General features: G+C 43.8%; 1 protein-coding gene across 2 annotated transcripts; it reads left to right on the top strand.

Annotated features, from left to right (window-relative positions):
• Positions 1-9,844: 9,844 nt before the first annotated feature.
• On the top strand, positions 9,845-24,960 carry CHRNA1 (cholinergic receptor nicotinic alpha 1 subunit). Of its 2 annotated transcripts, XR_003398840.1 has the most exons (10): positions 9,845-9,933; positions 11,846-11,991; positions 12,125-12,169; positions 12,591-12,700; positions 12,937-13,132; positions 13,749-13,986; positions 15,109-15,332; positions 16,637-16,876; positions 18,837-20,806; positions 24,951-24,960. XR_003398840.1 is itself a non-coding variant. In XM_026853000.1 (9 exons), exons 1-9 carry the CDS (start codon positions 9,897-9,899, stop codon positions 18,966-18,968), a joined length of 1,368 nt encoding a protein of 455 aa, XP_026708801.1. In that variant the 5' UTR covers positions 9,845-9,896; the 3' UTR covers positions 18,969-21,464. The 2 variants fall into 2 exon arrangements, 1 of the variants encoding a protein (XP_026708801.1); XM_026853000.1 differs by lacking the exon at positions 24,951-24,960 and having other exon boundaries at positions 18,837-21,464.
• Positions 24,961-25,143: the final 183 nt, after the last annotated feature.

The raw sequence follows: 25,143 nt of genomic DNA on the forward strand, positions 1-25,143 counted from the left end.
AAGGGGAAAAAACATTTAGTGAACCTAGCAATCATGGATTTCTTTTTTAGTCATGCAAAATTACTGCTTAGCAACTGCACATCGGTCCTAGAAAGCTTATGTAATGCAGGAGAAGGAGGGTTATGAGATGTATTGTGGATGAAAGTGATTGCTGAGCAAACCATGTAAGGCAAGAGTGCCTTCTGCTTCACTCACATGCTAGCAGAAGTGTAAGCAAACAGCAGAGGACACGTGTCTGGGAGCGGGGTGTGAGATGTTGGGTGCAGGGCTTGTTATCACCTCCAGCAAACCTGCCCGGGGTCCCCTCCCTGCAGCACTGGTCTGGTTAGTGCTGCGAGCTCTGCCTCCGACAGGATCCAAAGACCCCAGGCTGATGTGCCGGGAGGAGGAAGCCCTACATACACATCAAGTGATCCAAGTCTTCATCAGTTCTTCAGCACACCCTTCCTGGGTGTTTGAGGTTGTGCTGTGCTCCAGAGCCCTTGCATAGACTGATCATTTCTTCATGCCGGCCTGATCTGCTCTCCGCATGATCTGGGCCACACCACAGAGATATTTCACTTGATGCCACCTTCTATATCTCGATTTGGGCAACACGATTCATTAACTTCTCTACTACCGGTTTCATGGTCAGGGTACCATTTTTTTTCTTATTTGATCTCTCCCAAGAGTGATGTCAATAAGCTGCTCAAGGGATTTGTTTAAGAGCTTTTAGTTAGGAATCCCTTCCTATTTCTTATGTAATATTTTATCTCAAGGACATATGTAGCTCCTTATATTACTTAGGTCTTTATCACTACTCTGCCTTGGTGGATTGGAGCAAACAGTTCTTAGGCCTCTGGGAGCCTTTGATTAATGTATTTCCTGAGGCAATTAGGCATCATTTTGAAAAATAGATTTGGCAGCCAACCAAGATTCATTTTCAAGCACTATGTTGCCTGTAATTTTTGTTTCTTGCTATCACACCTAGAGTTTGAATGCTAAGCTTTTTCTCTTTGCTTCTTTTTCTTCATGCCTTATTACCGTGTCAGTAATGCAAATAGGATTGTCCAAACTATTAAAATTACTCATTTTGTAGATTAATATTCATAAGGTGGTATATCCTGAAGCTTACTTTGAAGGATCACTCACTAAACCTAGAAGAACTTGGCATAGCACAATGCTATTGCTCACTCCCCATCTCCAGCACCTACTCTGTTCTAAAAAAGGGGAAGGGGAGAGATTCCTTTAATTGCTTTTTGTTCTTTTATCCCCTTTCATGTTCTCCAGCATCATGATGCTGGATATATGTTGTTTGTATCATGCAATAACTCTCATGTGACATCTTCCAGTAAACTACTGAAATTCAGGTACACTGAGATTGCCACAAGGTGGATTAGACACCACCGATATGGTCCAGTACAAGCTACCTCACAAAAAAAAGAGATTTGAAGTCCAGCTGAGCTCCTTTATTAAAAGTAGGCAGAGGCCAATAATCAAATGCATGTGGAGGAGTCATAGCATCTGTCAAAAGCTGTTCCCTGGGTGAGTGGCAATGATACTTGCAGATCACTTCCTCACAGAAAACTACACCTCTGGAAGTTACCATGGCAGTTTGCTAATAGTGTTAAGAACAGAAAACTAATCTGCCAGTGCACCTACACCCAAGTCTCCTGTTATGAGTAACTTCAACAGTGAGCTTTGACCTAGCTAAACCCCCTCTCCTAAAGCTTCCTTGGACTCCAAGCAAAGACTCCTTTCAGTATCAGAAATAGAGGCAAATACGCTTCAGAAGGTGAAGGTAAAAAAAACTGGATGCTTTGCTTCACCTAACAGTGCCAGCTGAGAGCTTCCAAGTGCCTATGGCTGCTGGCAGGTAGGGATCAGCTGCAGGGTGGGTGTACAGGCACCCTTTGTTGCTGTCTCCCTTCCTGGTCTGAAAAAGGCCAGCACGGTGTCCGCGGGGCATCCCACTGCCCACTTCTTGTAGGTATGTTTATTTTGTAACAGGATGGAAGGTAGCTAATCTGACCGCTGGTGAATGTTTGCAATGAACATGGAAATTGTATCCTCTGTGTCAAAAGACTCAATTGGCCCAAACCTCATTCTTTGTTCCTTTGGCTCTTTTTTGTCTGCTTGTATTTACCTAGAGATATTTAAGAAGAACCTTGGAGTGCAAATGTTATCTTCTCTCAGATGATCTCTGCTGAATGGCACTGATGGTATCAAAAAGGGACATGTTGATTTTTTTTTTTTTTTTTTTTCCTTCCTCATTACGCTGGCACGAGAATACACTGGAAGCACTCAGAGAGATGAGGCTCTTGCTGCTGTCACAACCTTCCTGGAGAGTCAGTGATCAGTGCAGCATCCCTCCCAGTACCCATCCCAGTACATCACAGGTGACCTGCAAGTGCAGGAGGCACAGAAAGAGAAGAAAATAAAGATATCATAAAGTTTTCAGAATTGATTACCTGAAGTAGCCAGGAAAACTGACCAAGGAAAATGGTCACATGGAGTATTGTCTTGTTTCTTAATGAAGGCAGTGTGGATTGGCTGGACGCTGTATAGACGTATCATGTGGACACAAAAGGCTGCTAGCACCACAAAGCAACTGGCCATGCCACACTTCAGCGCACTGTAAGCTTTTGTACATGAATGCAGACTGTTTGCTTGAAAACAAAATGCAAACTGTGTGATAGTTTGTGACAGACTGTGTGACAAGTCAGTGTTGATGTGGCCTTTGTCTGCTAGGAGGATAAATTTCACAATTAGGCTAGTCTGAAGACTAGACTTTGTTAAAAATCATTAAGCTGGAACTCTACACTTTTGTTTCAACTCAGGTTCCTCTGATGTGGCTGTTACTAGTCCTGCTTTTGCTCCTGCACTGCTTGTGTTACACCGCTCCCCTTGCTGCGGCATGTGTTTACCAAGATATTCCCCCAACTATCTTGAGCGTGGTGTTTTGAACTCCTGTCAAATCCCAAATATCAGTGAGCAGGAAAATCTGGAATTTGACTTCACATGCAATCCTGAGTACAAAGTTAGTGTGGGCTGTCAGAGTAGTGGTAACCACCTCCCAGCTTCTCTCTGGCATTCAGATCCACACAAATGTGCCTCACCACTGCAAGCCCCTACCCCTCCTGTGGGAACCCAGAGCCATCATGTGCTGCAAAAAATACTCCAAAAGTGGCTTTTTTAATATAGTTACCACTTGGGTGGTGTTTCTTGAGTTAGTATCTTTTGTTTTTCTGTTTTATCAGTTATAAACAGAAGCTTTTAAGTTCACTGTTGTCCAACACAAGAGGAACATGGCAAGGAGGCAAAAATAAACATTGTGTGACAGGTGAGAGCTACACACGAGGAACCATAGAAGTCAGTATTTTCCACTAATTACCAACAAAATGCTCTGTGTGTGCTGGCAAAGATCCTAACATAAGCAATAAAAGTGTGTATTTTGGCATGAGGTCAGTCCTGGGTAAAGCACACATCAACAAATCCAAGTGTGTCATGTGTCATGTGTGTCAGCAGAAATCTGACCCTGGGAGCTAATGGACAGCACGGGTAGAGGATGGCGTTTCCTGCTTTAAAATGCTTTGATGGCTCAGATAGCACAGTGAGGTACATGCTGACATTTTAATGGCAACCACTGCAGCTCTAGGTGAGCAGGATGCTTTGCAGAGATCTCCATTAAGTGTTTTCTGGGATCACCAAGGGCTTAGGGAGAGGAAACACTGTGTGCGAAGGGAGAGAGTGCTCTGCTGCTCAGACTATTTGCAGAATTAAAAATAAGATAAACTTGTTTCTATGTGTTTATCCAGCTCATACTAGCAATCAGAGAATCTGCACCTCAAAGCTAGATATCCTGGGGCTCTCATGGGGCTACGGAGGTGTTCTCAGGATTGCAAAAGTTTACCTTAGTTGCACTTACTGCAGGTGTGATGTAGGATGGTTTAGCACACCTGTCTCTTGCCACGATGCAGGCGCTCCATGGGAAGCAGATGATGTCCAGATGGATGTTTGTGCTCTCATCCCATAGCTGGGGCTATGTGGGGAATGTGCCGTGAGGGGCTCTGTGTTCCAGGACTTAATTGCTTTAGTACTTGGGAGTGATGACATTGCAAAAGGGTTGTAGTCAATTATATCCTTATGGATCAGAAATCTGAGAAGAGTCTGTGTCGGTTAAGAGCTAAAATGTGATTTTTTTAATCTTTTTTTTCCCCCCTGCGAACTAGATAAGAGAAGCAGCTAACCAGTGCAGCAGCTTTTAAGCATTAAAATATACCTCCCACGTTGCTAGTTCTTTCCACTGACTGGGTAGTGGAGCTCCCCTCAGAAAGTCTTCAGGAAAATTCAGCTAGAGAATACTGGCCAAAATGTGTCAGACCACATAGGGACTGAACAAGCAACTTGCATTTATGTAGAGCTAAACTTGAACAGTCTGCACTGCAGTTACTTCAGAGGAGAATCATCTGCATTTGAAAGCAGATACGTGTATTTAAACATGTAAATGTGAGCATCCAGAGATTTACTTCAGGATAAATGCTGTCTGCAGTCCCACTCATGAAAGCCGCTGTATGAAACAGGGTAGCGGTATGATATGATATCCATGCATTTCCAGAAGTCAGGCAATGCAGGCTCTTTCGGCACTCGTAGTAACTCAACTATATACTTATAAAAGCAAATCAACATCAGAATGCGTACCCAAAATATAGTATGATGGTATAATGCCATCTCCAGAGCAGACGCTTCCAGGGGAGTGCTCAGCTGCCCAACGCTTGTTTAAACATTGCCTTGGATGTCTCCGCTGTCAGGATGTGGCAGAGCTGGCAGCACCCACCTGGGTCCCAGCTTTGACACCTAGGCCACCCTCTCTGCACTATCAGCTGCCAGATTTCTGTGTTTTGTGGAGTTCTGCATCTGCAGAGAGAAAACTCATGCGTGGTGGTTGCAGATGAATTTCAAAATAGGTAGTAGTAGTAGTAGTAGTGGTCCGTACCAGGCTGTGTGCATTTTCCAGCTGACGGCTTGTGCTGCTGGGAAAGGGCAGAGTTTTTAATAAATACAGGAGTGACCTAGCTGCATCCAAGTATGAATGAGATTTTCCTGACCACAGAAGTAGAGCATCTGAGGAGTCCTGCTGTGCAGGAAAGTCTTCATGAGGGGATGGACCAGGAAAGCTGTTCTTTGCTGACCTTGACGCTATCATGGCCCATGCAAGCTGCTGTGCTAACACAGTGGCCTGTAGGGCAGAGTAAACCTCACATCTAGTGGACTTGTTCTCTTTTGTTGTCTTGTTTGGCTCTCCAGCATGGCTCACCTAGGTTCCAGAGATCAGCCCCAGTACTCAAATAGGTGCCCTAGAAACCATCTTGTCAGGGATCGTAGCTGGAGTTGAATTTACCACTGCTTTATTAAGCAGTTTTATTCAGTTCCAGGACTGGTTCCCTGGAGTTTCCATAACAGAAAGTCAACGTGAAGATGCAACCTTCCTACTGATTCCTCTGACGCTTTGTGGATGGTCAGCTTGTGCCTGTCATCTCACCCGACGGTGGTTTCAGTTATTGCTGGTCTCCATTCTCACTGCTGCACCTGCCCTGCCCAAGCTGGGTAAATGAGGCTCCACTGCCAGCATCATTTTTGTTGGAGCAGCATGACCGTAAGGACTGATGCCTGTTTAAAGGGGAACAGTGTTCCTCCTCACCTGTGATAGGTGAGGTCAATGCTTGGGTCACTGATCTAGCTATATATTTTGTGACTGTGGTTTTTCTATTTGACTGTGGACCTTTTCCTTGTTCTTCTCTTTCTTTCTAGACTCAAATCCTTTTTTTCAGAAGCATCCTTCTGATTAGATAAATGTGCACGATGTCTATGCTATAATATGTAAGCTCTGTAACTGCAGATGTTAAGATCACCGCTTTTGGGTGAGTTATTGGTATTTTTAATTCCTTTGGCCTGTATAATAGAAAACAAAGAAAAGATATGCTGAAAATAAATTTGCTACAAATATCCATGTGAATAACATATTTGCAGGATGGATGAGATGTGTCTCAGTATGGAAACACAGCAACTTTGAATTTCTTGACTGGGGGAATTAAATCCTATCTGTCCGTATGTACTGATGTGGACATTAATGCTTACCATGTTCTTATGGGCACTGGAATAAACAGGGGAAGTAAAGTCCACTAACATCTCAAGACTGTGGCTAATTCTTTGGATGCATTTCTTCTTGAAAATATTTACTCCCTCTGTTTTGCTCTTGCTAGGGAATGTTTGCGATGGTTCTCTCGCAAAAAACCCGGCGTGTGCCCACCGCATCTTTTGTAGCCATCTGTTGCCATCTGGTGGCAATAGTGCTGGGCCGCCAGACTCCTGTGAGATGGCTTCCAGCAGGAAATGTGTGCCATACTGTCTATAACTAGGGGCAATCTGGTAACAAACACATGGCAAATTCACAAATTACATGTCTAACCATCTGCCTTCTCTTATTCAGTGCTGCCATAATCTACTGGCACCAACAATGCCATTTTTTCTGATACCAAAATGCAATTAAAAAAAATGCATATACTGCATTTGGAAGCTAAAAACCACCAAATGAACACTGCTATTATTTTTCAGCCTTGGGGCCCTTAATTCCTCTGACGTAATATCTGCCTTTTCTCTATTCTTTTTATTAATTTCATTTCTGCTTCCCCCATGCAGGCCCTGCAGCTGTTGGAGCCTCCTGCATCTGCTCTTTCTAGTTGGGTGTTGCATTTATGCATGCAGTTCTGTGACAAACATTTTGGTGAAAATCTTGTATTCCTCACTCTGTCAAAAGCATTACTAACTTAGATGTAATTAGTAACTTAAAATTAGTAAATACTTGTGTCTGTATGATACCACTCTGCCAAAGGACTTGCCTGCGGTAGTACGTGTTCACGGCTGACTTCCTTCAAGCTGTAGCGGGTAGAAGCGCTCACAGCACTTGTTTCTGGTACATGTATGGAAGGAGCAATGCCCTGAGCCAAGGAAGAAGTGAGTTCTGATTCTTTCCAATTGATGTGAATGAGACTGCTCTGCCACAGTGAGTAATGGGCTTCTCTGAGGTCTGGAGGGGGGCCTCACAATCCAAGCCAGAACGCTTGGAGTTGAGATAGATGTGAAAAGAATTTTTTTGTGCGGGAATAAAACAGTTGTCAAAAAATCTCTCGATACCCCAAAGGTAAAAAAAAAACCAACAAACCAACACAACCTTCATAGCAGTGGATCAAATTCAGGCACTCAGTATAGTTCATCCCCTCCCCTTGCTTTTTCGCCTTGGTCATGACCAGTCACATTCCCCTGTTAACAACAAGAAGCATTCACTTCTCTGACCATATTTAACTGCAGGAGCTCAGGTTGCCTTGATGTTTTTGGGGGGAGGGAAATAGTCTTGTGTGTCTGCCAGTGAACATTCCTTGCAGCCAGGCTGTCGCTCCCCAAAGGCCTTCTCCAAATACCTGCTCCTGCCTCTTCCAGCATGAGCTCTGACTTCCAGCCAGCGAGGGGTAGCTGGCTCCCAGGCTGGGGGGCTGTCCTCAGGTCAGCTCCTCTGCAAGAGAAATAACCCTTTGCTAAGGCTGCAGGCTTTCTGGGCTCCTACAGATTCTGCATCCTGCTGCTTCCAAGCAGCTAGACCTTTATTTTCAGGGGGAGGGACACAGAAACTCGTGTTACCCAAGAACTACAATAAGAGCATGTAACAGTCTCCTCCATCTGTTTCGGAGTGAACCTGCCAGCCCTGCCCTGGGTGGGCAGGAATGCTTTGAGAGCCCTTAGAGGATACAGAGGGGCATCGTCAGCATTCCTGCAATGCCTCCATGTAATTGTATCTATGCTGGGCACAGCAGCTGCCCAGCCTGGGATAAAGGTTGGAAGCAGCCAGCCGCTTGTTTGAAATAAGAGAGCTGCAACAATGGGAGCTGCCGGCCAAGGCACAGGACAGGGACAAGGACAGAGTTATGCAGATGGAGAGTTTTTACTGGAGGATGAATGTAATGCAGAGGCTGAATGCTGAGTTAGTGGAGGGGGATGGGTGAGGGGGGGTGATGTAAAAAATATATAATTAAAATAATAATAATAAAGGCATCCAGCATGAAACACCAAACCATCTGGTGTTCAGCACAGAGGATATCCATAAGAAATAAAAAGTACGTCTGGTGTCACCCAGAGGCAAAGCTAACAAAGGGTTTTGTGGGGAATGTTTTCTGGAAAGGCAAATTTGGAGCCGTGTGTAAGAGTGGTTGTGGCAGATCACTTAGTCTGATGTCTCAAACAGTAGGTGCCTAGGGAGAAGTACAAGAACAGGGCAAGCATCTAGCAGTATTTCCCCAGGACACTGCCCTAGCCTCCTGTGACTTGTGACTGGGACTTCTGTGACAGACTTCTTGTTGTGGGGTTGGGGTTTTTTTATTTATTTAATAGCATGAAATGAATTTATCAGACTGCTTTTTCTGAATACACACAATCTTCTGACAACCAGAAACTCCTGTGTCACTGAGTTTCACCACAGCCATACTGTGTGGAGAGGTGTCTTGTTTAAGCCTGCCAACTTGAGTTTTCCTCGATGCCCTCTACTTTTTTTCATGGGAACAGTGAGTGAATTCAAATCTGCCTTCTCCAGACCACTTGTGATTTTACAGACCCTACCAAAGCCCTTTCTCTCTCTGGTTTCTCTTCCAGATTGAAGTTTCATACTATCTGTTCCAGGTGCAGAAGCCAGTCTGTACCATGGATGTCATTGTCACTTTCTCCTGGGCCTTTTCCAAGCCTCCTGTTGAAACCAGAGGACCAGAACTGCAAAGAGCACTTGGGACACCACAAATTTATAGTGGCATCTTTCCCATTTGCTTCATCTCTTTTCCTAGGAACTGATGGACTTGCTTTTCTTACGTTGCTGAGCACTTCACAGAACTATCTGTCTCAGGATTTTATTTCTGTTTGATATTGGTGAGCTCAGAAGAATTCATATATATATATATATATATATATATATATATATATACACACACACACATATCTTCACAACCATTTTCTTTGCTAGCCTGAATAACTGAGTACTGTGTTACTAAACACTTCACTTTTCACCCCTTTGGCAGGTGATTTATGACAATAATGAGCAAGCACTAGGATGCCCTGCAGGAATTCACCGGATATGACCTGCTACAGAAACCAATCATATATTGCTCCTGTTTGCCTTCCACAGTTCAGTAAGCCTATAGGTATCTATGGGAGAGTTTTCCTTCTTACTTCAGGTTACTTATGTTAGTTAACAGCTTTCAAGGGAGTACTGAGTACCTTCTGAAAGTCCCAGTAGATTCAAGGAGATGGTTCTCTCTTGAACGTATCTGTTCACTTCAAAGATTTCTCACCCATCTGTGAAGTAAAGGGAGCAGCCTCATCCCAGCACGCGGTCTGTGCTGGTGAGGGTGCATCGGAATTAAATGACCGCAATCTCTCTTCCATCAGAAAAACAAAATCTCAAATCTGGCAAGTTGCTGTGGTCAAAAAGGATGACAGGCAGCTTCGGGTCTCCAGCTGGGGTAGTTTCCAAGGTCTCACAGAAATGTTCAGTTACTCTACAGATAATCCCTTCTTATCTTTATTTATATATTTATTTGTTCATTAAGTCACAGATCGCATTGCTACTTAGAAAAAAATGACCTTCTGTAAACTGCAGATGATACTCGACTGCTGAACCCCATCATGCTCCCTTTTCCAGCCCGGTGGTGCAGTGGCCCTCAGCTGTCATTCCCCAAAACAGGTGCTGTAAATCAATACCTTGGTGGTTATATTCCGCCAGCACCCTGGCAGGAGGCAGAACAGCCCTGCTCTGAGGAGACCTTAAAGGCGCTTTGTGCTTGCCTCTGTCCGTATGACTGCAGCAGGAGGGAGCCAGGATGATGAAGGTCCGCTGCATACTCCTCATCTCTGCAGGTAAAGGTGTTCCAGCCATTGCCTTGAACAGGGATCAGCTCCTTCCTGAGCATGAAGGACTTTGTGTATATATATCGGTATGAGTGAACGTGTGTTCTGCAAGCTGCCTGTCCTACTGATAAGGTTTTATGAACCACCAAATCATTTAAATGAGATCTTTGGAGTGTATTGGTAACATCTCAGACATTTGTAATTTCAGACACCAGATGTTTTGAAGTGAGAAGTTTTTGTGTTTAATTGTTTTTTCTCTCTGTTATGTTTTTGCCATGCTCCTATTTACTCTAATGCTCCATGTATTTCAAAATGTGTGAAAGGATCTAGTAAACATGGCTTGAAATGTAAAAATTCATTACAAGAAATTTCATTAAGTTGTGGGACTACTGACAAGGAAGCAAATTCAATTTGCAGCTGCATGTGTTGTACCAGGATAATTCTTTTTAAACTGTCACTTAATAAGTATTTTGTGATCCTAAAAACTTTTCACCAAATTCAAGCAGTATACTAAATCGCTACCAAGCTGCACCAGAATATAACAATGTGAAGGATTTTAATTGGTTAAATAAAGCATAGCAAAGAGCTTGACTTAGATATGATTCTGTGATCATAACTTAAAAATTGAAAGATGACTCCTGCCCACCCCAGCCCAGCCCCCTGGCAGGGGAAGCAAGCAGTGCTTGTCTGAGGCATACAGCTTTTCTCAATGGCATCCAAGAATTTTAATACCATCTCATGACAGGACAAGGCCAAGACAGAATCCTTGGCATCTCAGCTCAACTACATAAAAGGATCTGATGAAAAGTCAGTTAGGAAATAACGGGAAATCCTGGCTTAGGTTGGAGTCAGCAGCAAAATTCTTGTTGACTTCAATGGTCCAGGATTCAGACTGAGAGGGGAAGACAAGGATGGGATCTGCCAAAAATGCTTGTGGCGAGGCTCAGCTGTTCTGTTCCCTCTCACCACCTTTACAAGAGGGTGCATACAAAAACATCCCCGAGCCCCCCATCTGTTTGTTTACTCCCCTGTAACAGTGAAGCAGCTACAGTCTGGGTAAGTGATGTGGCCACTTGTTCTGCAACAGGCACTCTGGAAATGGGGTTTGTCTGTTTTTCTATGAGGTAGGAATCTCAGCCCTCACGCCTTGAGCGTACAATGCCACACGCACGTACTGCTAAAGCTGCACTGAAACAAAGCTGCTACCTGCCATTTTCCCTTGTGATGCTCTTCTTACAAGGGCTCTTTTGTGTACCGCTGCCGAGTCACACTGAGCAGTCTGTGGGCAGAGCTCTCCAAGGACAGGTTGAGACCTTCCCTGAGGAGAGAGAAACATGAGATCACGTAGTGAATGTTTTCCTTCTCTCTTACCACGAACACAACCTGAGCAACTCCTGTAGTGGAGAGGAACTCCTGCTCTGCTTAGACTTCAGATGCAAGGGGTCTGGATGGTGCTTCTACCTCGATGATTGGTCCTGTCCTTTAATGTTACTGTTACAGGAAAGTCCATGGAACTGAAGATGGAGGAGATTACATCAGAAAACCCTGATTATGGGTATTTTCTGCATTTATCTGTCCACAAGTATTGCATGTAAGCACAGCTGTAGGTTGGGCTAGCCTGGAGGAGATTCCAAATGCTCAGTCCAGAGCCATGGCTATTTGGTTTTGTTCATCTCCTGATTGAAGGCTGTTGTTGTCTTACTCCTAAACTGACCTCAGATCAGATAGGTAATTACCCCTGCTGACGGTATTTGCAGTGCACATAATGCATGCCTGAAATGGGGTCACACAGAGGCCTTGGAGTTCACCCACCGCCAGCAGCTTGCTGCAGACAGTATTTCCATCGTGCTCACCTCAGACTGGCGGTGCTGTAGCGCGTCCCCTGTTCCATCTCACTGACACCACCCCTGCTGTTCTGCAGCCACGCTGGCCCTGTGCTATGAACATGAGACTCGCCTCGTCGAGGACTTGTTCAGGGACTACAACAAGGTGGTGCGCCCAGTGGAGGACCATCGCGATGCCGTCGTTGTCACTGTCGGGCTGCAGCTCATTCAGCTTATTAGCGTGGTATGGTATGAATGTTGGTACCTGTTGAACCATTGGTTTATGTGATAGTGCCAGTGTCATTTTTCTGAGGAAACAATTTTTCTCCTTTAATCCCAATGTTTGCTGCTACTGCCTTTTTTTTTTTTTTTTTAAGGATGAAGTAAATCAGATTGTGACAACAAATGTACGTCTAAAACAGGTAACTCTAATGATTTCTTCCGATCAAATAAATGCACTGGACAGAGCAAGGAATTAACTACTCTGTTACACATTCAGGGGCAACTAGGACAGGTGGGTTAGCCAGCAGAGCATTTATTCTTTCTGGGGCATCAAGAACAAAGTTTGCTAGACACTAAGAGCCTTAAGAGAAGCATTTTGCATTGTATTTCAAACAGTAGATTTTTGGTATATTTATCTTTTATATTATTTTCTTTTTCTTTTAATAAGCTTCTTAAACAAAATGTAAGTTAATGTAAAAAATTAGTTAGGGGTCCCACTAGCATATGTTTATGCTTACCTGCATGTCCCAAAGCAAGGGAGGTGCATGGTTCTAGGAAGTACCAAAACTACCCTCAGAAGTGCTGGAAGGGCTCTCAGTGGCTGAAATACTCCCTCTTTAGCAATGGACAGATGTCAATCTCAAGTGGAATCCAGACGACTATGGCGGCGTGAAAAAAATCCGCATCCCCTCAGATGATATCTGGCGGCCAGACCTTGTTCTTTACAACAAGTAAGGGGTGGCAGCTGCCGGGGAGGGAGGGGTAGCTCTGCCTCGTGGCACCACTGCAGTGAGGCTGCTTGACCGCGACATCTGGGCCAGGGGTTAGCACGCCTCAGAGCAAGCTTCTCCAGAAGCAGGCACAATGGCATTGGGGGGACCACTTGATCCACAGCTGGAGAAATCCTTTTGTGACTATGTTAATTATGCTGCCCATATTGCTGTTAACATCCTTGTTCCTTTTGCAGTGCAGATGGTGACTTTGCCATCGTTAAATACACCAAAGTCCTTCTGGAGCACACAGGCCTGATCACCTGGACACCACCAGCTATTTTTAAAAGTTACTGTGAAATTATAGTCACGCACTTCCCGTTTGACCAGCAGAACTGCAGTATGAAGTTGGGAACTTGGACGTATGATGGTACAATGGTTGTTATTAACCCGGTAAGCAAGGAGTCTGTAATTGGGAAAAGCAGTAAGGACCTGGATATGTTTTTAGGGAAATCTCAGAATTAGAATGGAATATAACCTTGTTTTGACTGAAAAACAAGCAGGAACTACCTGTAAAATATAAAAGTCTGATTTGTAGATCTAGCACAAAAATTCCTGGTTGGGCTTGTAAAATTCTGCACACGCATAATTCCTGTGCCTAACAGTCTCCTGTCTGTCTATTCTCCAACAGCTTCACACCACTCCCCATGCTGCTGTCTGTTCTGCTTTTGTTTGGTTTACTTTTTTTGGGGGGGTGGGTGCTTTTTCTCTGTCATGACTTTCCATTTCCAAGGACTCTTTCCCTGTCCCCTCAGGTATGTCTCCTAGCTGTAAATATTTAATCAGTCTTTCTGTTTAGTCGACTATCCCTCACTGTTTCTGTAAAATATTTAGTTGAATGCTGTGTAAAAGATAATATTCTCAGGCAAAATAACATAGACAAGAGTGGTTTCCCCACAAAAATGAATGAAGTGCCTCAGTTATTGGGAATGCTGTTCCTGAACGACTGCCAAGTTTTGATTTTGTTCTGAACCTCTAATATTAAGAATTTGGGGGTTTTTGCTGTCAGGAGAGTGATCGTCCAGATCTGAGTAACTTCATGGAGAGTGGGGAGTGGGTGATGAAGGACTACCGTGGCTGGAAGCACTGGGTTTACTACGCTTGCTGCCCTGACACCCCCTACCTGGATATCACCTACCACTTCCTCATGCAGCGCCTGCCGCTCTACTTCATTGTCAATGTCATCATTCCCTGCCTCCTCTTCTCCTTCTTAACCGGGTTAGTTTTTTACCTACCCACAGATTCAGGTATGTAAATTTATTCATTCTACTGCCATAGAAATTGCTCTTCTAACAAGTTTCTAAGAAATTCTCAGTATTTGAAATCACTTGCCAACTTGAAGGGCAGCACTTACTAGAATTGGACATTTCAGCTCAAACTACTGGCTCTAAACGTTCTGCAAATAAAGGGTAATGCTGAAACTATTGATATAAATAAATTGGGCTGATTTCCCACGCAAATCACAGACTGACTATCCAGTTAATTTCTGCAAAACAAGGATTTAGCTAGTTGATGTTTATGTTTTGCCATAGGTAGGTAGGTAGTGCATTAGTGTGTCACAGAGTAAGTGAGCACACAGGGGTGGCTGAGACCCTCCCGCACCATGTCAGAGCAGAGAGCTTGTTACCTGTTCACACATATTACCTCATGTGATACAAAGAGTAATCCTAACCTATTCGGGCCTTCTTTGTCCCGGTTGAGCAGCTCTTGCTCCCTGCAACCATTTTCTCTGCATCATTCATTTTGCCTTGTGTCAGCTTTTCATACTGCTCAATTTCATTAGGGTCCTTCTATGAAATACTTGATATCTTTTTTTTTTTTTTTTCAGTGGAAAACTTTAAAGTAAGTTGAACTGGATAGAAAAGAGATGTGTGAATCATGTTTTGTGGTTCAGTTTTGACATCCTACATAATGGAAGATCTCAAATAGCAACTGACCTCTGGTGTCAGATGTGATATTTGTCTGCCCACACAGCCCAGCATGAGCCTGCCAGAGAGTAAGGCAAGTGAACCCCCAGGAGGCTGTGGAGCAAGCATTAATCAGGTGCATATACTTCATCATTCAAAATGCACAACCCATGAAGTGCTCCTGGCAAGTAAGCTTTCTATATCCATCACCCATACCTCAGCCCGGTCATACCTAGTGATTCCCATCTTAATGCTGGAGCTGATGCTAACGTTAGGCGCTCAGGTTTGGTCAGCCTAGTTGCTGCTTTGGATGCCGGGAGAGATGATAGCACTCCAGATGCACACACATGTACTTGTGTGAACAGCCGTCATCCACATCCTGTTTTCTCAAATACTCTCTGTACTGAATGATAGGAGCAACAACAGTTTGGGTTTGGGTTGGTTTTTTTTTTTGCATGGCAGGTGAGAAAATGACTCTCAGCATCTCTGTCCTGCTGTCTTTGACTGTGTTCCTTCTGGTCATCGTGGAGCTGATTCCCTCCACCTCCAGTGCAGTGCCTCTGATAGGCAAATACATGTTGTTTACAATGGTGTTTGTCATCGCTTCAATCATCATCACGGTCATCGTCATCAACACCCACCACCGCTCCCCAAGCACTCACACCATGCCACACTGGGTCAGGAAGGTGAGCTCTATGGCTTTACATGTTTCCTGGTTTCCACTGAGCACTCCATATTTTATTGGCAGGTTTTCTAATAAAAGTCAACAAGAATTGGGGAAGTAAATGCATCACATTAAATCTCTCTAGGCACAAGAGCCAGTGTTTACTACTTAGCTGTGCATAAAGTCAGCAAGACTGCTAAAGTGCTCCTTTAAGTAACAAAATTGTCCACTGGGGTAGAGTGTTGCAGGGAACGGAAGAGGCAAAACACAGGCAGTTGAAGGTACAGGGAAAAAAAAAAAAACCTTCAGCTGGATTCAAATTACATTTCCTGATCTAATTCTCCATCTGACTGCAAAGCACTACTGCCTGCCAGTGGCCAAGTTCACCACCGTGTGAATGCAGAGCACAGAGGGTGTTGGGGATACCTTCATTCAGCCCCCCGTTTTGAAAAAGACAGCTTAGCAAAAGCTATGATCTTCTCTGTACTTTTCCAGTAAATACCATTGCTCTGCAGTCCTGTGGAAGCAACAAGGTCCTTGCACAGTAGTCTAAATGGTAACCACAATAGGTAGAAAAAATTGGGTGTCTGTCCTTACAAGTTCTTTGCCAGGGAGACAGTATCAAAGAGGATTCATTCAGATATTCTTGACCTTTTCAAGGTTGCCTGGTTTCATATTAAACCATGACGTGAATAGGAGATTTTTCTGTGTATTTCTAACTATACTTTTAAGGCTACAGCTTACAGCAGATTCACTGTGCAGCACAAACAAACCCTGCAGAAGGGAGATTTCAACAGGTAAACACTACATGTGCTTAAAATTGCTCTGGCAGCAAGCCTCTTTCACTCCAAAGGAAATTATTGTAAAGCTTATATGCATGTGTAACAAACATTTGTAATAGTAAAGTCAAACGTAAGTAGCCAAAAGAGATCCTTTGTAGTCCATTCTTCAAGTCAGAGTTGTAAGCAATATGTTCAGAATTAGATGAGATTGCTTGAGCCCTGTCAGCTCACACTAGCTGAGGGTCTGCTTCAGGACATCGCCCCCCTCCGTGTGTAGATGTTGGCTATATGGCAGGGGGAAATGGTTTCCAGAAAACATGTGACAGGCCTGCGGGTGACTCCATCTGCCCCAGGACATAAGGCTGACAAAAGCCCCAGTGTGACTGAGGCGCAGGCTGTGACATACTCCAAGAGGGAATCTGTAGCCGATCCAGCACAGGAAGCGATTTGGGAGCAGAGAGGCTTGCCTTTGTTCAGTGCACAGCTGCATCTGTAACACAGCCCCACCAACCAGCAACTGTCATCTTCTCCCTCTTTCTTTCAGATCTTTATTGACACAATCCCAAACATCATGTTTTTCTCTACAATGAAACGACCATCCAGGGATAAACAAGACAAAAATATTTATGCAGAAGATATTGATATTTCTGAGATTTCTGGGAAGCCAGGTTCTGTTCCTGTCAACTTCTACTCACCGCTTACCAAAAATCCAGATGTGAAAAACGCTATAGAGGGAATCAAATACATTGCAGAAACGATGAAATCAGACCAAGAAGCCAGTAATGTAAGGCATTTTTTGTGTGTGATTCATTTCTTGCTTTCAAATTGCTACATCTTATTTTTTTTTGGCAAAATATCCCTGCCTCAGAAAAACACTCCATTGGTTGGGCTTTAATAGGGGACAGTCCTTTTCCCCTTGATGCAGTCATCAAGGAGCAAAGGATAATTGTCACAGATGGCAATTGAATCTTAGACCCCCCCCCAAAAAAAAGGGGGGGAAAAAAAATTGTCAGTGCTAAGGTTTTCTAAATGTGGTGTGTGAAGCCATAGAGACAGAGTGTCTGTGAGTAGCAAAGCAGTTTCAAGAACTGTAAGCAAGTTCCAAAACATATTTCTCCTGTGTCCCACTTGGGCATCTTTCCCCTGTGGTAAGCAAACTCTTGATGCTTTGAAAATCTAGGAATCAAGCCAGACTCCAAAAGGCTAGTAGTTTTATCTGAGAAGTGTTAAATATAACTTACAAATGATAATTCCAATTTTGATAAGGTTTTGTTTCATTCCTGAATGCTACAAGTTGTCCCTGCAAGTGAAGCACGTCATGAGCTACTCTGATTACTTACTTTTTCCATATTTCAAGCCAAAGGAAGGATAAATGCGTGTAGAGTCACATATGGCAACGTTCCCCAGGAAAACCTAGCTCTGCTGCCTTCTAGCACATTCAACACAATTAACCCCCTCTTTTATCTCAGTTATCACAGCTCACTCAGCTTTTGCATGGGTAAGTCAGTCCTGGTACTTCACCTTTCTAAATGATCATAGACCTTTCTCATTGAGCTGCAGGCTAGACTGAAGACGGAGAGAGAGTCCTCCGGGACAATAATCTGGCCATAGTCTTGAAAAGGAGGCGCCTCCTTCCCACAGGCAGGATTTACACCACAGTGTTTGTTCCTGTGACCAAATTCCTGGAGCATGTGGAATGGCTCTGGCTGTAGTCTCATGTTCCCCATGACTCCTATGCCTCTGCAGATAAAGTGTTACCTTCAGTAGGGCTGGTGTGTGCCTGGGCTTCGCTTCCTCCTAGGCTTACAAGGAGGGTCTTCAGGTTACTGACAAAGTGCTGCCTTCGGAAGTGTCATCTCGTCACCACTGATATCATTTCCAGGGGGTTTCAGAAGTCAAGCTCCCCAAATAAACTGAAGGTTGTGGCTTCTGAAGGCCGCCACTTCATTGCATTCACTTATACACTTATGAACTACCTCAGTATTGATTATCAGTGCCCTCTAGATAATTTACAACAGCCTCTTCTACTTGTGGCGCAACTAAGGCAAAAGTAGAGGGTGTCGTAGGCCAGTATGTGTCACCCCATAAGGCAGAGCTACAGGGTGGAAATCCTGAGCACTGCTGCACTTAACACCTCACACTCTGCTCACTCTTACAGTGCTGGGTTCCCACAAAAGAATCCAGTGAAAACACGGTCACAGAGCAAGTGGTTCACGGTGTCTCACAACTGGAAAAAAGACTAAGGGAGCTATGGAGAAGGTTTTCCCAGACCTTAGAGCGTATACTGGGCATGGAAAGCAGCAACTAGAGCTAAATAGATGACAATTTCTTAGGTATCCCAAGAGAATGAAAAAGCAATGGAAAACGCACACACCCCCCACCCCCTCAAAAAAAAACCTCAAAACAAACAGTTGGGTCAAACTGTTTTGCTTTCAATGCTTTAAATTCTCTTTCAAAAATAACTATTTGACTAAAACTTAAGCTTTTCAACATTTCTTTTTGATTAAATTCTTCATCAAATTGACAGGGTTTCTAAACAGTTTAGTCTTGAAACTTGCATGTCTAGGTAGCTTAGGCCTTCTCAACCACTGACCTGCTTTTGAGCAGAAAATGAATATTTTTTGCACAATAACAGTGGAACTTAAGGAAGACCCTTTCCCTTGTTCAAGACAGTAAATTACAAAAATGCCCATAACAAACATGGCTCTGCAGAGATTTTACCATCTCCTTTGTTTCCTTCCCAGGCTGCAGAAGAATGGAAATTTGTTGCGATGGTGGTTGATCATCTTCTCCTTGGCATATTTATGCTAGTTTGTATTATAGGAACATTAGCTGTATTTGCTGGTCGCCTTATTGAATTAAATCAGCAAGGGTGAACATCAACTGGAAACTATTTGCTATCCTGGTCAGCATCTGAAAGCATCTTAACCATCAAAACCTGGCCAGCCTCCGAAAGTTTTACAGACAGGAATTGGTCCCTGCTGGGAAAGAGCAGGGATAATAAAGTGTAAGGCTCCATACTTAGATCTTCTGAGCTGCTGCTCAGTAGCATTTCATTGCCAAAAAGAAACACTTGCATTACTGGTAGACTGAATGGCTGTCAGCCAGGTTTTGATCCATCTTACTATTTATTAAAAATGTTAATGTATTAATAAGACTGTCTGACTTTGTAACCCACAGATGCAATTCCAGTGAAATCAATAGCAGTGTAACAAGCTTTAGCTGAGCTGTAAATCTGTATCCAACTTTAGCATTCAAGATGGTTTCAATATCTGCTCTGTGGTTTTTGTATTGGCAGAGTCACAAATGACTCCTCTTGTAACACTAGATGTAACCAGCAGAAATATCTCAAACTCCATGCTTAAGCACTTGATTTTCATGCACAAATCTGAAATGACTGACTGTTGTATGTGACTCTACCTCTAGAAACTCTTCATGCAGCAAAGAAGGATTGTTTCTTACTGTGGGAATGATCCAGCCCCAGCCAGTTGTGTCCCAGAGGTATTTTTCACTATCAAGTCCCATGGTAAAGGTCTTGTAGAGGAGGATATTTTTTTTTCCTGTTTTATCACCAAACTCTTCTCTGCAACCATTAGGCACCCCGGTGACTATGTTGAAGTTGCTATCCTCTTATTTTTACCTGCTAATACTTATTATAAGAAGCCCCATATTCATTACGTGTCAATGCTCAGGATTTTCAGTTGTTAACAGAGATGTTCTGCAATTACATCCTAAGGGAAAAGTTTAGGTTGGAGGGGAAAGAATGGTATCCATAGGATAATCTCTGTACTTAGCCTGCTCTTTTCCAGGAAGGTTGGTTTCCACTCTCCGTTTTGAGTGAAGGCGGCTTCAAATTTGGGGGTGCTCAGTATGACATCATCTTAAACACAATTCTCTCTGTTCACTGAAAGTTGTCGCCTGCCCTGCTGAAATAGATCATGAGTGTTGTCAGACGCAACATCACAAAGATCACTCCCAGAGAAAGTGTGGATCTCAGTTTTACTTAGATATGACAAAATGATAGGACACCTCCTCTGCTGAGCAACACAAATAACTGCTCAAACCTTATTCAAATGTTAAGCAGCAGCTCACTCTAGTGGCTAAAATTAAGTAGTGCTGCTTTTAGTCAAAGACCTTTGGGTTTTAGTTAAACACTCAACGGTAAGAAACAAGCCTGTGTGTGTTTCAATAATACAGCGTGAAAATACTAGCAGTGCTGCCTATTTTTCTCAAAAATAAATAAGGAGAGGTGGGGCAACTGATACAAGTTACTCATTCTTCCCATCTGGTTGTCCGAGCCAATAGGGCTACTTTGCTACAGCTGTAAATAATTTGCTGTGAGTTTAATAAAATAATTTGTATTATGTTAATTCTCTACAGGAATGTGTCATGTCTGCAGAGGCCTGGTATTTGAAATGCTCTATAGGGAAAATTAGGCACTTGTGCAATACTTGAATCATTGCGTAGTGTTTGCTGGACAGTGTTTTGGTGAGCTGCAGTCCTAAGCAAAGCAAACAGTTTGTCTGGGGCAATCGATCCCTTGTAACATTCTGCTCAGCTCTTATGGTTTAGATGATGGTAATCTTTGCCTCCCTGGACGATCATTAACCCTGTGAATGATTGCTGAAGGTGTATGCTGAGCGAAACCTCTGCTGAAGGAGTGCTTGCTGCAGCTCTGTTTATCTTCAGTGTGAGTTCTCAGCCCTCGGAGGGAGTCACGCAGCTCACGATGAGCTAAGCTGCAGCGTAAAAGTGCCTGGGACTGTTTGGGAGACTGCGATTGGTGCTAAAATTGACAGAACAATTCTCTTAGAGCAGCATGTGGTCGAATCTTAGCATGAAAAATAAACATCAAGTAACAAGATTCATGGTGAGCATCCACAGTATCTTTGTTCGGCTTCTCCAGCTTCTTCAGGGCAGATCTGGGTCTTGGCCTCCAAATTCCCCGTTTGTGTGCTGGGGTACATGCGTGCATACACGCTTGCCTGCCTGTTCGCTTCTCCAGCTCCAGCTCTCTTCATCCACAGCTAGCTACCATGTTGCAGTGTTTTCCTTCCACTTCCTCAGAAACGGTTTTGAAATTGTTTATATGAAAATGTTTGTGATAGTTTGTGTCCTATGGGCCCAGCAAAACTTCTGCCTTACTATTTCTCTAAGTCTTGATGAACTACTTGTGTCCCAAAAAATGTGACACCAGGTAAAAATAAATGCTACCAACTCCCCATCTTATATTGCAGAATCTGGGCATTGTACTCTGACTCTCCAAACAGATGGTCCTCTAAACATCAGTAAGCACACTTCAGGAGACAGTTGATCTACAACTTTTTTTTCTGCTTTGCTTTGAATACTTAGACTGTCCCAGTTTTCTTTATTCTCTGTTCCTAGCTCACCTTTGTGATTCATTTTTCTTCCATAAAACTAACATCCCCTGCTACCAATATCCATCTACCAAAAGAGAGTACCCTTACCTACATACAAACTATTTCTTCTCGTCTGTACCGTCCTTTTAACATGTCAGCACATCTGTACGCCTGCTAAAATAGTAGCTTTGGAGGTTGTAAATATGCTGTCTTAGTCACTGTCAAAGATAATTTGCTGTCAGTGTTTAAGTATATATTGTCCAATGATTTCTTATTTACATAGTCTCCCCAGAATCTTAACACTAAACTTGCTTCTCTCCTACGTGGGTAGCACCAGCAGCCCCAGGGAGATGGCCCTGGATAATACTCATGTGACCCATATGTGCATCTCTGCTGCCTTGTTGCCTTCAACAAGCAAATTTCGGCTCTGACTAACATGATAAGCAAAGCAAGAAGCAGGCCTCACACACTCGTTAAATTTCCCTAATAAGTGTAAAAAAACCCCCAAAAAACCAAGAAAACAAAACAACAAACTGCAAGCACCATGGTGCTGAAGTAGGCAGACCGGATTTAAACAAAGACAGACCAGGGACCTCTGGGTGTGAAGGTGTTGCTTTTGTGGTGATAGTACCCTGAGCAGTTGACTTCTCTTTTAACTCGTATTCTTGCTATTGAAGCTGCTTTTTTTTTTTCACTTCAAGCCTGTTTATAACACCCTATTTATGTCCTTAAGAGAATAGCTCTCTGAAACATCTCCATCTTCTTCAGTCTGATTTCCAGTTTTCAAACAATTTGACAATTAACTTTTCCCTTCCCATCCCTTTAAGCTGACCTTCAGCTACTTTCTACTGTCATAGATATTTTGCTCTCAGAGATGAAGTCACCCCCAAATCTCTTTCCCCTTTGGCATATGTGCTATTCAGGAGACCTGACCCTTCTGAGGGGGTTGTTTGGATTTTTAAAGTTCATTACCTTGTGCCGGCTCCAAGGGAGCAATTTTACCCCTGTGTGAATCTGCAATCAGAACAGGCTGCTGCTCTTCATCATCAGAGACAGATGAGCTAAACCCGATGGCCTTATTCTGGCTATTCAGCCAGTTGGATCTCAGCTTTGTAAAATGTGGTTGAGCTGATAACAGAGCAAGCAGAAAAGTGACATTCACTGAACTCTAAACACTTTATGTTGAGCTTGAGTATGCCAGGTGTCATCATTTACCTGCAACTAGTGCTTTGGTCCTGGAGCCTCCTGCAGCTTGAGAGTTTTTAAGAAATCAGATTATTGTTTCAGGCAATTGTAATACAATTTACATACTCATTTTTTCTACAGGATATTAGTTGCTGCCAATCTCCTTGCTGTTGCTGTCTCACAGAGATGTGTGAAAGCAGTGTGAGTTTCATCAGTGTGCTGACTCAGCAGTTCCTGTTTCCACAGCTGAAGCAAACCACAGTGGGTAGGGACAGCAGGGTGAAAGAGTATGTGTAACAGAGGACCCCCAAAGTGCATAAACACTGTGCTGCTATTGGAGGAAGGAAGCACATTACCTCCCTGAAAAGTTTGTTTTCTGGTATAGTGGCATGCAAGATGTCATCTTTAAAGTCACCGATAGTTTAGCACATTAGAAATGCTTTTGACTTTGGATACTTTAGAAGGTTGCTGTGTTTGGATCCAGTGTCAAGACCCCACATTTTCATATGTTTACTTGTGCTAGAAAAAGTCTAGCACAGCCTCCAGGCCCCCAGGCACACTCCTGGGTGCAAATTCCCTCCCTCCCTCTTTCTCTTCCTCTTTCTCTTCCTCTTCCTGAAAAATTGTGGAATTGGTATGAAGTCTCCCAAGTGTCTCTCAGATGAATGCTGCACAGATACTGAGTTTTACAAAGCTCTAGGGTACTTTCTCCCTTTATGGAAATCAAATCCCAACTACAGACAATGCAATCATGCACTGCTTTGCAAAAGATTCACTAAAAAAACTGTACTTCAGTCCCTGATAAAGGATAAAAGACTGGCAGTGCTATGGAAAACAGCCAACATGCAAGCAACCATTGCAAGAGCCCTGCTGAGTTCTGCTGGCTGTAGGCGGGTTACCTACAAGGACAGGACAATTTCACGTGTTACCATGCAACAGGCCAGACTGAACAAAGAGTCCAAAGGCAAGAGTCCAAAGGAGTTTGTAGGCTACAGCAGTGCAGTGATGATGGGTCACTCGGTGGATTCCCCATAGAGGGAGAACTCTTTCCTAGCAAAGCTTGTCACTGTTTCCCATCATCCCAGCACAGATCTCCCATCGCAGCATGTCTCCCCAACTTCTAACAGCTGAGCAGATCTGTATCAGTGTTTGCTATTTGTACCATATGGAGACTGGAATAAACACATCACATGGTATTTTCCCAGTACATAGACAAGAGGAAGCTGTTTGCCTCTGTGGGACTTCTCAGCTAACCAATGACCCACATGCAGTTATGCCTAAGAACCTCATGTGGAGTTGTGACCCTCTTTAGGCAGCTTTGGGTCTGTAAAGATAGTAAACAGAGAGTACCTGCAGTTTTTCGATTTGTGAGCTCCATAACTTTTGCTTGCAAGCTAATCTAGGTTGTGTGCATGGGTCAGAAGAAGGCAGAGAGAAAAAGTTGTGTCTGTTTTTGTGTCCACCCTGCAATGCTCCAAGCATGCAATGACACAGAAACAGAAATAACCTACATAAAACCCTGGCAAGATTTGAAGCCTTACACTGAAGGTAAATCAGTAATGCCATTGCTCTTAAGACAGCATGTCTCATCATAATGTCTTTGGGCAACTGGTCATCTCCTGGTCAAAACATGAAAGTAAGTTGGAGCAGCTTGACTCAGCACACAGGTTACTCTGACCTGCTGGGACATGTTGCTACAAGTGAATCAAGAACACATTTAAGTTCTTCAGGACACCTGTCCCTAACATTCATATATTTTAGACACCAATGCTACTTAGCTGCGAGGCTGGATCAAGTTAATGCATGGAGTAAACAAAAACCATCCAAATACCTCACAAATGTGAAATTCTACAGAGACAAAAGCATGTGGGATCAAAGTGTTGGCTCCAATAGGCACTCAGGGGACAGCTATCGCCTTTCAAACCTTGCTCCTATCTGCCCAGGCTACTCTATTACATATGCTTTGGGCATTTTTCCATTCAAGACCTCAGTGCTGGACCCAAAAACATTAACAGAAGTTTTGTTTCGAGAAACCTTAGTCAAGCTGAGAGGGAAAAGGAAGCAGAATCTATTGCTTGTCTGGCAAAGCAATCTCTGTGTGAGTTAATTGAGGTAAGAAGCACAAATGTCTTTTGGGGCATCAAGTTGAGAGGGGTAATTGACCTTCCCACACCTCGACATACTGCAAACCTTAAAAGCGAAAAAGCAAGAACCTCTTTCCCACTGTGTAACTACGTTTCTACGCCATGCGTGTGCCTGCTGCCGTGCCGTTCCCCAAGCTCCACTACCCCTCCCCTGCTGGCTCCCGTCAAGGCCCTGGGAGGCAGGTAGGGAAAACGGAGCGTGTTGAGAGATGTGCGGACCAAGCGGGCACGGGGGGCTGGGCTGAGGAGCCCCGGCCGCACGGCCTCCGGGGCTTGCGGCGAACCCGACGGCCGGGGCGGCGGGGCGCAGCGGAGGCCGGGAGGGCACAGGGGGCTGCCCCTGCCGGGGAGGGCGTAGGCAG

The sequence above is a fragment of the Athene cunicularia genome, assembly GCF_003259725.1.
Source record: "Athene cunicularia isolate RWA chromosome 7 unlocalized genomic scaffold, athCun1 chr7_part1, whole genome shotgun sequence".
In the NCBI taxonomy this organism is placed as follows: Eukaryota; Metazoa; Chordata; class Aves; order Strigiformes; family Strigidae; genus Athene; species Athene cunicularia.